The following is a 13,810-nucleotide window of genomic DNA, read 5'->3' on the forward strand; positions in this document are numbered from 1 at the left end:
GGAGGTGAGCTCTCAGTAGGGCGGTTGTGCGGAGGGAGGGTGTTCCCTTGGAGGTAGTGATAGGATAACAGGTGTGGTATTTGTTCAGCGCTTACCTTGTGGCAAGCACTCGGGTAGATACAAGGTCATCAGGTTGGATGCAATCCCTGCCCCACCCGGGGCTCCCCGTTTGAGCGGGTAGGGAGAACGGGTATTGAATCCCCATTTGATCAACTAGTAAACTGTAGCTCATTCATTCATTCAATCGTATTTATTGAGCGCTCACTGTGTGCAGAGCACTGCACTAAGCGCTTGGGAAGTCCAAGTTGGCAACGTATAGAGACGGTCCCTACCCAACAGCGGGCTCACAATCTAGAAGCTCAGAGAAGTGAAGGGATTATTTTGTCAGGGTCACACGGCAGGCCAGGAGCGGAGCCCGGGATTAGAACCTCTGACGCAGCGACCCGTGCCCTTTTCCAGTTGGAAGCAGCGTGGACTAGTGGCTAGAGCCCGGGCCCGGGAAGCACGGGTTCTAATCCCGGCTCTGCCCCTCGTGTGACCTCGGGCAAGTCATTTGTGTTCCCTGGGTTTCAGTTCCCTCCTTGGTAAAATGGGGATCGAGGCCGTGAGCCCCATGTGGGACGGGGACTGCGTCCAACCGGACTTGTTTGAATCCATCCGGGCGCTTAGTACAGTGCCTGGCACATAGTAAGTGCTTAAATACCATAATTACTACTATTAGGTCTTGCTACTTCTCTGGCGGGGGCCAGGGTTGCCCCGGGCAGGCTGGTCAAATTAGGAGGGTGCCCTGCTGGGTTGGATACCTGTCCAGTCCTTCAGGGTCAGTCATATTTATTGAGCACTTATTGAGTGCAGAGCACTGTACTAAGCGCTCGGGAGACTGCAGTGCAACAATGTTTGGTTTTGTTCTCTAGTTTTGTTTTATGTTTGGTTTTGGTTTTGGTTTATGTTTGGTTTTGTTCTCTGCCTCCCCCTTTTAGACTGTGAGCCCACTGTTGGGTAGGCACCGTCTCTATATGTTGCCAACTTGTACTTCCCAAGCGCTTAGTCCAGTGCTCTGCCCACAGTAAGCGCTCAATAAATACGATTGATGATGATGATGATGATGATGATCAATAAGTTTAGAGTTGACGAAGTCTGGCGGGAAGGGATTCCCGGCTCATTGTCGCCTGTGTTTCTGATTGTGGCTCTTGTAAGCTTGTCCTCTAAGCTGTAAATTCAGTAGGGGTGGGGGGGACGTGTCTGTTAATTCTGTGGTTTTGGACTTTCCCGAGCGCTTAGGACTGTGCTCTGCACATAGTAAGCGCCCGATAGATACCACTGAGTGATTGATTGCGCTCTCCTTCGCAGCGGAGGCGAGCAGCCCGGCAGGAGCGCCCCAAGAAAGTCGGGGTCCGCTATTACGACTCCCACAACGTGAAAAATAAGAACAGAAACAAGAAGTCGACCAATGACTCGGAGGGGCGGAAGCATAACCGCAAGAAATTCAAGCATAAGTAACTTTTTTTCTTTTTAAAAAAAAAAGTTGTTTATTAAATTATCCACAAAATATGCCATTGGATATGCCTATTGCCTGCCTCTCCGGTTGGCACTTGCGTGATGCGGTGCGGTTTTTCCTTGAAGATCTGGCTGTAGAAACCACTCGTCCGTGGCTGGGGAAACGGCAGAGCTGATGTAGGGAAAAGTGGTTCGCACCTGTGTGGACTAGAAAATTCCCTTTAATCTGGGTTCTTCTGTGAAAGGATAGAAACGCTCGTACTGACGAGCCCACAACAGTGCTCTTACCAGGGAAAAAAGAAAAAAAGAAGCGGCATGGCCTAGTGGACTGTGAAAACCCTGTTGGGTAGGGACCGTCTCTATATGTTGCCAACTTGTACTTCCCAAGCGCTTAGTACAGTGCTCTGCACACAGTAAGCGCTCAATAAATACGATTGATATAGAGCACGGCGGGCCTCGGAGTCGCTCCTCCTTGGCCGCTAAGTCACTTCACTTCTCTGTGCCTCAGTTCCCTCACCTGTAAAATGGGGATTGAGACTGAGCCCCCCGTGGGACAGGGACTGTGTCCAACCTGATTTGTTTGCACCACCCCAGCGCTTAGTACCGTGTCTGACACAAAGGAAGCGCTTAACCAACACGGTTATCAATCAATCAGTCGTATTTATTGAGCGCTTACTGTGTGCAGAGCACTGTACCAAGCGCTTGGGAAGTCCAAGTTGGCAACATATAGAGACGGTCCCTGCCCAACAGTGGGCTCACAGTCTAGAAGGTTATTATTATTATTGCTCTGACGAGCCCCAGTTCTGAAATGCTTCTTTTTAATAGTAATAATGACGGTATTTGTGAAGCGCTTACTACGGGCCAAGCACCGTTCCAAGCACTGGGGTTAGAGCCAAGAGAATCAGGTTGTCCCGCGTGGGGCTCATAATAATAATAATGATGGCATTTATTAAGCGCTTACTATGTGCAAAGCACTGTTCTAGGCGCTGGGGAGGTTACAAGGTGATCAGGTTGTCCCACGGGGGGCTCACAGTCTTAATCCTCATTTTACAGATGAGGGAACTGAGGCCCAGAGAAGTGAAGTGGCTTGCCCAAAGTCACACAGCTGACAACTGGTGGCTCATGGTCTTCATCCCCATTTTTCAGATGAGGTTACTGAGGCACAGAGAAGTGAAGTGACTTACCCAGAGTCACACAGCTGATAGGTGGCGGAGGCGGGATTAGAACCCACGACCTCGGACTCCCAAGCCCGGGTTCTTTCCACTGAGCCACGCACAGGGATAGGCGACACATATTTTCTCCCTCTCACTCCCCTTTAAACAGGCTTCCAGACTTGGTTTTCTGACTGCTAACAGATATTAGAGACTGTGGGCCAACCAGCTGAGGACGAAGAGGAAACATTTTTTTTTTTTGGAGTACTTGGAGAAGCAGCATGTCTCAGTGGAAAGAGCCCGGGCTTTGGAGTCAGAGGTCATGGGTTCAAACCCCGGCTCCGCCAATTGTCAGCTGTGTGACTTTGGGCAAGTCACTTAACTTCTCTGGGCCTCAGTGACCTCATCTGTAAAATGGGGATTAAGACTGTAAGCCCCACGTGGGACAAGCTGATCACCTTGTAACCTCCCCAGCGCTTAGAACAGTGCTTTGCACATAGTAAGCGCTTAATAAATGCCATTATTATTACTTCACTGTGACTCTTCATCCAGTGAATCTAATAATAATGGCATTTAGCAGCTCAGACCCCATTTGGAACTAGAAAAACTGCCGCTTCCACTGAGAGATCATCGTCAATCGTATTTATTGAGCGCTTACTATGTGCAGAGCACTGTACTAAGCGCTTGGGAAGTACAAATTGGCAACATATAGAGACAGTCCCTTGAAATCTGACTGTCCACAGCCAGCTTGCTTTCCAACTTCCCTCTACTTCGGCAGATTCATTCATTCATTCATTCATTCGTATTTATTGAGCGCCCACTGTGTGCAGAGCACTGTACTAAGCGCTTGGGAAGTCCAAGTTGGCAACATCTAGAGACGGTCCCTACCCAACAGTGGGCTCACAGTCTAGAAATAAGCAGATCATCATCATCAATCGTATTTATTGAGCGCTTACTATGTGCAGAGCACTGTACTAAGCGCTTGGGAAGTACAAATTGGCAACATATACAGTCCCTACCCAACAGTGGGCTCACAGTCTAAAAACAGATGCTACCTGCCTCTTCCTAAATCCCGTTTGTTTGGAAACTTGATCTTTTGAACTCAATTCTTCTCTCATCTGGTCTGCCCAGAATAGGTTCTTCGCGAAATTGGCTTTTTGGGCTGTTTCTCCTCTTAGCAGATGTGGCCGCAATTTACTTTTGCAAGGAAATAAACCGGCGTGTCTCGGTCCACGGCTTTTTCTGTTCAAAAAAAAAAACAGCCTTTATTTCTCCAAAATATTTTTGTTTTACTGGAAACAACTAAAAAATTACCTTCAAACTCGCCACGTCATGTAAAGTAGCTATGCTGGGGGCGGTTACCTCCGGGTGCCTTGCCAGAAGAATTCCCTGGGGTTTAGCGTCTAGAGGAATAACGTAGGGTCTTATTGCTAAAGTAGCTGCAGGCTTTAGGATTTGGGGTCCTGTAGCACGGCAGAGTAGGTGGGCATCCGGGAAGTAATTAATTATTATTAATTAAGGTGGAGAAAGTCAGGCAGAGACCCCGTCACTGGCCCGAGGTGGGGTGCCCGGGCCTCAAAACATCCGATTTTTTTCCCTGCTGCCCCGTGGAGCGTTACTTCATGGGAATTTCCACAGGAGCTAGTGGGGACGGGCGTCAGGCCTTTTTCCAATTTGGTGAGAAGCGAAAGATGCTGCATCAGGGGACGCTGGATGGCGGGAAATGCGCTTTTTTTTTGTTTGTTTGAGCAAGATTTAATAAAAACACAAGACTAACAGTGATTGCTGTGGGGAGAGACCCCTGCGCTGCCTGGAATCGGACCGAGGGAGGGCGAGGGGGCACATCAGCCGCGCCTCGGAGACTAGCGGCCCTTTTGGTGCCAAACCAGAATTGGGACCAACTCGCCCCGTGCCTCGTCTGTTCCGGGCCTAAAAAAAAAAAAAAAAGACCAACAAACTCGAACAAATTCCAGTCAGAAAAGTGCAGAAAACGCTGGTTTCCATTAGTCGCTGCCGAATCTCCAGGTTTTTCTGAGTGTTCGGGCACAGGGGGAGATTTGAGGGCATCAAGGGTGTGGGTTCTGACTAGGTGGGGAGGATGGCGGGTAGATATTTTCTTTTTATCATTGGGGGACAGTCTTCAAGGGTGTGATTGTTGCAGAGAAGCCCGTGTGGAAATTTTCACTTCTTGGGTGCGATAATGCCTTCCAGTTGGGCCTGAAACACAAACAAGAACCCGTTAGCTGATCTGGGGAAAGGTTCGACCTGACTCTTTAATTTTATCATTGTGGGGGCACGGTCTTCAAGAACCTGAAACACAAACAAGAACCCGTTAGCTGATTTGGGGAAAGGTTCGACCTCTTTATTTTTATCATTGTCGGGGGGGACAGTCTTCAAGGGTGTGATTGTTGCAGAGAAGCCCGTGTGTAAATTTTCACTTTTTGGGTGCGATAATGCCTTCCAGTTGGGCCTGAAACACCAACAAGAACCCGTTAGCTGATCTGGGAAAAGGTTTGACCTGACTCTTTATTTTTATCATTGTGGGGGGACGGTCTTCAAGAACCTGAAACACAAACAAGAACCCGTTAACTGATTTGGGGAGAGGTTCGACCTGACTCTTATTTTTATCATTGTGGGGGGACGGTCTTCAAGAACCTGAAACACCAACAAGAACCCGTTAGCTGATTTGGGGAAAGGTTCGACCTGACTCTTTATTTTTATCATTGTGGGGGGGACAGTCTTCAAGAACCTGAAACACAAACAAGAACCCGTTGGCTGATTTGGGGAAAGGTTCGACCTGACTATTTTTATCATTGTGGGGGGACAGTCTTCAAGGGTGTGATTTTTGCAGAGAAGCCTGTGTGGAAATTTTCACTTTTTGGGTGCGATAATGCCTTCCAGTTGGGCCTGAAACACAAACAAGAACCCGTTAGCTGATCTGGGGAAAGGTTCGACCTGACTCGGGAGAAAACAAAGGTAATAAGTGTCTTGGGGAGAGAGGGATTGTAGCTCCCAACGCCATCGTATTGCTCTTCCAAGTGCTTAGTTTTGTACTTCCCAAGCGCTTAGTAAGTGCTCTGCACACAGTAAGCGCTCAATAAATACGATTGATTGATTAGCACAGTGCTCTGCACGCAGTAAGCGCTCAGATACCTTTGATTGATGGCTTCAGCGAGGCCAAGGGAGGCCTGTGTGGGGTTTTTTTTTTTCCCTTTTCCTCATTCCTGACTCCAGATTTTATAAATTAGTTTTGTTTCTGGCTTGGCACACCCCACCTTGCCGCATGAGTAGAAACCAGAGCCGCCCCGGTTTCTATACAGCGAGCGGCCCCGTCTGTAATGTAAAGCATCGAGAAGGAAATTGAATAAAAGTTGTCGAAACGGTGGTTTGGGCTCTCGGGTTTCAGGCCCGGATAGATCCTCTGAAGGCCACCTTCAGCTCCCCGGGATTTGGAACGCAGGAGCTGGGCTGGGGTAACAGGGATCTGCAACGGCGCATTTTCAATCATCCGGACAACTTGACACCCAATTACAGAAACTTGCTACCAGTGAATGTAAAGCTGGTGGGGTTTATTTCCTGGGCTCGGGCAGTTGTTGGAATGAGGTGCAGCACTAGACTTTATGCTCCTTGAGGGCGGGAGCTGTCTTTTATATATATATATATCTTATATATATATAATTATATATAATATATATAATATATTATATTATATTATATATATATAATATATAATATATATATCTTAATATATATATCTTTATATATATATACATAGCTTTATATATCTTTAATGTAAAGCTGGCGGAGTTTATTTCCTGGGCTTGGGCAGTTGTTGGAATGAGGTACAGCACTATATGCTCCTTGAGGGCAGGGGCTGTCTTTTATATATATATATACATATCTTTATATATCTTTAACGTAAAGCTGGTGGAGTTTATTTCCTGGGCTCGGGCAGTTGTTGGAATGAGGTACAGGACTAGACTTTATGCTCCTCGAGGGCGGGAGCTGTCTTTTATATATATATATCTTTTATATATATGTATCTTTATATATCATTATATATATCTTTATATATATATATATATATATATACACACACACATATCTTTATATATCTTTAATGTAAAGCTGGTGGAGTTTATTTCCTGGGCTCGGGCAGTTGTTGGAATGAGGTACAGCACTAGACTTCATGCTCCTCGAGGGCGGGAGCTGTCTTTTATATAGATATCTTATATATAGATAGATAGATAGATAGATAGATCTTTATATATATCTTTGTATATATATCTTTATATATATATACATATCTTTATATATCTTTAATGTAAAGCTGGTGGAGTTTATTTCCTGGGCTCGGGCAGTTGTTGGAATGAGGTACAGCACTAGACTTTATGCTCCTCGAGGGCGGGGGGCTGTCTTTTATATATATCTATATATCTATACACACGTATCTTTATATATACATATCTTTATTTATATATCTTTAATGTAAAGCTGGCGGAGTTTATTTCCTGGGCTTGGGCAGTTGTTGGAATGAGGTACAGCACTAGACTTTATGCTCATCGAGGGCGGGGGCTGTCTTTTATATATATATATATATATATATATATATATACACACACACACATATATATAATATTATATATATATATATTATATATATATATATCTTTATATATATATACATATCTTTATATATCTTTAATGTAAAGCAGGTGGAGTTTATTTCCTGGGCTCGGGCAGTTGTTGGAATGAGGTACAGCACTAGACTTTATGCTCCTCGAGGGCGGGGGCTGTCTTTTATATATATCTATATATCTATACACACGTATCTTTATATATACATATCTTTATTTATATATCTTTAATGTAAAGCTGGCGGAGTTTATTTCCTGGGCTTGGGCAGTTGTTGGAATGAGGTACAGCACTAGACTTTATGCTCATCGAGGGCGGGGGCTGTCTTATATATATATATATATATATATATATATATATATATACACACACACACATATATATATAATATTATATATATATATATATATATATATGTATGTATATACAATAGGAGTATATCAAGGAAAAACTCACATGCCTTCCCCCATCCCGTTTTACCAATCTGTTCTCTTTGCCCACAGCTTCCCAACTCACTCTCTTTGTCCCTTCCAAACCAATACTTTTTTTATGGTATTTGTTAAGCGCTATTTGTCAAGCAGCGTTCTAAGCACTGGAGTAGATACAAGATAATAATAATGGCATTTGTTAAGCGCTTACTATGTGCAAAGCACTGTTCTAAGCGCTGGGGGGGATACAAGGTGACCAAGTTGCCCCACGTGGGGCTCACAGCCTTAATCCCCATTTTACAGATGAGTTCACTGAGGCTCAGAGAAATTAAGTGACTTGCCCAAGATCACACAGCAGACATGTGGCGGAGGTGGAATTCGAACCCCTGACCTCTGACTCCAAAGCCCGGGCTCTTTCCGCTGAGCCACGCTGCTTCTCTACAATAATAATGGCATTTGTTAAGTGCTTACTATGTGCAAAGCCCTGTTCTAAGCGCTGGGGAGGTTACAGGGTGATCAGGTTGCCCCACGGGGGGGGGGGGGGGGGGGGGCTCACAGTCTTAATCCCCATTTTACAGATGAGGGAACTGAGGCACAGAGAGGTGAAGTGACTTGCCCAAAGTCACACAGCTGACAACTGGCGGAGCCAGGATTTGAACCCACGACCTCTGACTCCAAAGCCCGGGCTCTTTCCATTGAGCCACGCTGCTTCTCTAGGTAAGCTAAGGTAAGGTTGGGTACAATCCCTGTCCCATTTGGGGCTTACAGTCTAAATCGGTCTGAATCCTCATTTTACAAATGAGGTAAATGAGGCACAGAGAAGTGAAATAATAAATAATGATGGTATTGTTTAAATACTTATTACGAGTCAAGCGCTGATCTGTGACTATGAGAAGCAGCGTGGCTCAGTGGAAAGAGTGCGGGCTTGGATGTCAGAGGTCATGGGTTCAAATCCCGGCTCCGCCACTTGTCAGCTGTGTGACTCTGGGCAAGCCACTTCACTTCTCTGGGCCTCAGTGACCTCATCTGTACAATGGGGATGAAGACTGAGCCCCCCCGGGGAACCACCTGATCACCTTGTAACCTCCCCAGCGCTTAGAACAGTGCTTGGCGTGTAGTAAGCGCTTAATGAATGCTTGTATCCCCCAGCGCTTAGAACGGCGCTTTGCACATAGTAAGTGCTTACCAAATACCATCATTAGTATTATTATACAGGCTAATCAGGTTGGATGCCGTCCCTGCCCCACGTGGGGCTCACGGTCTCAACCCCCACTTTCCACTTTCTCCCCCTTTTAGACTGTGAGCCCACTGTTGGGTAGGGACTGCCTCTATATGTTGCCAATTTGTACTTCCCAAGCGCTTAGTACAGTGCTGTGCACATAGTAAGCGCTCAATAAATACGATTGATTGATTGACTGATTTCCAGATGAGGTAACCGAGGCACAGGGAAGTTCAGTGACTTGCCCGGGGTCAGCCAGGAGTCAAGTGCTGAAGCTGGGATCAGAACCGAGATCAATCAATCGTATTTACTGAGCGCTTCCTGTGTGCAGAGCGCTGTACTAAGCGCTTGGGAAGGACAAGTTGGCAATATATAGAGACGGTCCCTACCCAACAGTGGGCTCACAGTCTAAAAGTCAAAGTCTAAGGTCCTTCTGATGCCCAGGCCATGGGAGGCTGGGCCCCTTCTCTCTTTCTCTCCATCAACCCTTCCCGGCCTCCACACTAAACCCATCCTCTTAGGAACGGCTCTCCCCAAATCCCCCGGGCCTTCCCTCTCCCTCTTCCCTCTGGGCAGCGGTCCCTGGAACAGAGAGGACGTGCGTTACGTACGCCTGCCACCCATGGCTCTCAAAGGGCAGAAAAATCATAATAATAATGGTATTCGTTAAGCGCTCACTATGTGCCTTTGCCCTGTTCTCATAAAATCTCATTAAAAATCTCATAAAAGCACACCAGTCAGCGACCACATGGGGATTAACGGGCGGCTCGGCGGCGTCAACCATCCCGGCGCGGAGGGGGCGGCTCCGACGGGATTGTGACGGTGCCAGGGAGAACTTCCTGGGAATTGCCATCCTGTCTCCGCTGGAGAGGCGTGCGGTCAGACCGCGGGCCGGGTCAAAGACGTAAGCTGCGGTGGGATGGAAACCCCGCTTTTCCCCACACCCTTTTCCCGCCCCTCCGTGCCGCCCAGATGGGGATGGGATTGGTTTCTCCGGCAGTGGGGCCGGGGAAGGGGTGAAGCTTTCGGAATCAACGGGACGAGGCGTTTTCACAGCCCACCCGGATCCGAAGACGGGGAGAGGGAGATGGAGGCGTTCCTGAGAACAAAGTCCTGGTTGGGGCCCAACCGTAATCAGTCAATCAATCAATCGTATTTATTGAGCGCTTACTGTGTGCAGAGCACTGGACTAAGCGCTTGGGAAGTCCAAGTTGGCAACATATAGAAACAGTCCCTACCCAACAGTGGGCTCACAGTCTAAAAGGGGGAGACGGAGAACAAAACCAAACATACTAACAAAATAAAATAGATATGTACAGGTAAAATAGAGTAATAAATATGTACAAACATATATACATATATACAGGTGCTGTGGGGAAGGGAAGGAGGTAAGATGGGGGGATGGAGAGGGGGAGAGGAAGGAAGGGGCTCAGTCTGGGAAGGCCTCCTGGAGGAGGTCTAATAATAATAATAATAACTGTAATAATAACAACTACGGCCAAGCACTGTGCTAAGCAGCATGGCTTAGGGGGTGGAGCACGGGCTTGGGGTCAGAAGGTCATGGGTTCTAACCCCAGCTCCTGCTGTGTGACCTTGCTGTGCCTCAGTTCCCTCGCCTGGGAAATGGGGATTGAGACTGCAAGCCCCACGTGGGGCAGGGACAGTGTCCGGCTCGATTTGCCTGTATCCACCCCGGGGCTTAGTACAGTGCTCAGCACACAGTAAGCGCTCAGTAAATACGATTGAATATAGTAAGGGCTTAACGGATACCATTGTTACATCATTAAGCCCTGAGGTTCGTTCACCCCGGGGCTTAGTACAGTGCTCAGCACACAGTAAGCGCTCAGTAAATATGATTGAATACTAAGGGCTTAACAGATACCATTGTTACATCATTAAGCCCTGAGGTTTGTTCACCCCGGGGCTTAGTACAGTGCTCAGCGCACAGTAAGTGCTCAGTAAATGCGATTGAATAGTAAGGGCTTAACAGATACCATCGGTACATCATTAAGCCCTGAGGTTTTTTCACCCCGGGGCTTAGTACAGTGCTCAGCACACAGTAAGCGCTCAGTAAATACGATTGAATATAGTAAGGGCTTAACGGATACCATCATTACATCAGTAAGTCCTGAGGTTCGTTCACCCCGGGGCTTAGTACAGTGCTCAGCACACAGTAAGCGCTCAGTAAATGCGATTGAATAGTAAGGGCTTAACAGATACCATCGTTACATCATTAAGCCCTGAGGTTCATTCATTCATTCATTCATATTTATTGAGCGCTAACTGTGTGCAGAGCACTGTACTAAGCGCTTGGGAAGTCCAAGTTGGCAACATATATATAGAGACGGTCCCTACCCAACAGTGGGCGAGGCTGATAAGGAGAGAGGAGAGAGAACAGGTATTCAATCCCCATTTTGCAGATGAGGGAACTGAGGCCCAGAGACGTGAAGTGCCTTGCTCAAGGTCACACAGCATCATCATCAATCGTATTTACTGAGTGCTTACTATGTGCAGAGCACTGTACTAAGCGCTTGGGAAGTACATATTGGCAACATATAGAGACAGTCCCTACCCAACAGTGGGCTCACGGTCTAAAATGGGGAGACGGAGAACAAAACCAAACATACTAACAAAATAAAATAAATAGAATAGATATGTACAAATAAAATAGAGTAATAAATATGTACAAACATATATACAGGTGCTGTGGAGAAGGGAAGGAGGTAAGATGGGGGGGATGGAGAGGGGGCCGAGGGGGAGAGGAAGGAAGGGGCTCAGTGTGGGAAGGCCTCCTGGAGGAGGTGAGATCTCAGCAGGGCCTTGAAGGGAGGAAGAGAGCTGGCTTGGCGGAGGGGCAGAGGGAGGGCATTCCGGGCCAGGGGGAGGAGGTGGGCCGGGGGTCGATGGCGGGACAGGCGAGAGCGAGGTACAGTGAGGAGGTGAGCGGCGGAGGAACGGAGGGTGCGGACTGGGCTGTAGAAGGAGAGAAGGGAGGTGAGGTAGGAGGGGGCGAGGGGATGGACAGCCTTGATAATAATGATGGTATTAAGCGCTCACCATGTGCAAAGCACTGCTCCAAGCGCTGCTCAGAAGTGAGCGGCGAACCCGGGACGAGAACTCGGGTCCCGCGGCTCCCGGCGGCGTCGGGAAAAGAGCACGCGGGGGCCCCGGGGCTCCCGGCGGGGAAGCCTCACCTTCAGCTGTTGGTTGGTCCGCTTGAGGAACTGGATCTCTTCGGCGTGCTTCCTCTCCTCCGCCAGGCGCCTCTCGCTCTCCCGTTTCTCCGTGGCCTCACACTTGGCCTTCTGCTCGTTCACCTGCCTTTCCAGATCCTTCTTTTCGGACTCTAAATCTGCAATCTTGGAAAAACGGCCTACGGGTAGGACGTGGAGGCCCAACCGGAGGCCCAAACCTGCCGGTGGCTCCGGGAGATTTACTGCCATCTAGTGGGATCGGAACCTCTTGTTAGATAATAATTTGGCTATTTATTAAGCGCTTACTACGTGCCAAGCGCTGTTCTAAGCGCTGGTAGATCCAAGGTAATCCAGGTGGTCCCACGTGGGGGCTCCCGCTCTTCATCCCCGTTTTACAGATGAGGTAACTGAGGCACAGGGAAGTTAAGCGACTCGCCCAAGGTCCCACGCCTGACGGGTAGCCGAGCTGGGATTAAGAATAATAATAATAACAATGGCATTTATTAAGCGCTTACTACGTGCCAAGCGCTGTTCTAAGCGCTGGTAGAGCCAAGGTAATCCAGGTGGTCCCACGTGGGGGCTCCCGCTCTTCATCCCCGTTTTATAGATGAGGTAACTGAGGCACAGGGAATTTAAGCGACTCGCCCAAGGTCCCACGGCTGACAGGTAGCCAAGCCGGGATTATTATTATTAATTATAATATAATATATATGTAATATAATAATAATGGCATTTATTAAGCGCTTACTACGTGCCAAGCGCTGTTCTAAGCGCTGGTAGAGCCAAGGTAATCCAGGTGGTCCCACGTGGGGGCTCCCGGTCTTCATCCCCATTTTACAGATGAGGTAACTGAGGCACAGGGAAGTTTAGTGACTCGCCCAAGGTCCCACGGCTGACGGGTAGCCGAGCCGGGATTATTATTATTAATTATAATATAACATATAATATAATTATATTAATAAATGTGATATATAATATATAATATAATATAATTATATTAATAAATGTAATATATAATATATAATATAATAATAATAATGGCATTTATTAAGCGCTTACTACGTGCCAAGCGCTGTTCTAAGCGCTGGTAGATCCAAGGTAATCCAGGTGGTCCCACGTGGGGGCTCCCGGTCTTCATCCCTGTTTTACAGATGAGGTAACTGAGGCACAGGGAAGTTAAGCGACTCGCCCAAGGTCCCACGGCTGACGGGTAGCCGAGCCGGGATTATTATTATTAATTATAATATAATATATAATATATATAATATAATTATATTAATAATGATAATAATAATAATGGCATTTATTAAGCGCTTACTACGTGCCAAGCGCTGTTCTAAGCGCTGGTAGATCCAAGGTAATCCAGGTGGTCCCACATGGGGGCTCCCGGTCTTCATCCCCATTTTACAGATGAGGTAACTGAGGCACAGGGAAGTTTAGCAACTCGCCCAAGGTCCCACGGCTGACGGGTAGCCGAGCTGGGATTATTATTATTAATTATAATATATAATATATAATAATAATAATAATAATAATAATAATAATGGCAGTTATTAAGCGCTTACTACGTGCCAAGCGCTGTTCTAAGCGCTGGTAGATCCAAGGTAATCCAGGTGGTCCCACGTGGGGGCTCCCGCTCTTCATCCCCGTTTTACGGATGAGGTAACTGAGGCACAGGGAAGTTAA

General features: G+C 47.2%; 2 protein-coding genes across 5 annotated transcripts in view; one reads left to right on the plus strand and one right to left on the minus strand.

Moving 5' to 3' along the window:
• Window positions 1–1,822, plus strand: part of GNL2 (G protein nucleolar 2) — a 30,918-nt gene extending 29,096 nt beyond the window's left edge. The window contains exon 16 of the mRNA XM_038758220.1: window positions 1,351–1,822. Coding sequence (XP_038614148.1) covers window positions 1,351–1,500 — 150 coding nt within the window. The 3' untranslated portion in view covers window positions 1,501–1,822. The remainder of the gene's footprint in view (window positions 1–1,350) is intronic.
• A 2,090-nt stretch (window positions 1,823–3,912) lies between these two features.
• DNALI1 (dynein axonemal light intermediate chain 1) overlaps window positions 3,913–13,810 on the minus strand; it is a 32,405-nt gene continuing 22,507 nt past the window's right edge. Inside the window, exons 5-7 of one of the 4 annotated variants that reach the window (XR_005454362.1) lie at window positions 12,125–12,289; window positions 5,007–5,118; window positions 4,907–4,917 (exon numbers count right to left, since the gene is read on the minus strand). Coding sequence is in view for 3 of the 4 variants with exons in the window: in XM_038757897.1 (XP_038613825.1) it covers window positions 4,830–4,865; window positions 12,125–12,289 (201 nt within the window). In the remaining variant the exon portion in view is untranslated. The other 3 variants (XM_038757897.1, XM_038757896.1, XM_038757895.1) reach the window with 3 other exon arrangements.

Source organism: Tachyglossus aculeatus, chromosome 16, assembly GCF_015852505.1.
Source record: "Tachyglossus aculeatus isolate mTacAcu1 chromosome 16, mTacAcu1.pri, whole genome shotgun sequence".
Lineage (NCBI taxonomy): Eukaryota > Metazoa > Chordata > Mammalia > Monotremata > Tachyglossidae > Tachyglossus > Tachyglossus aculeatus.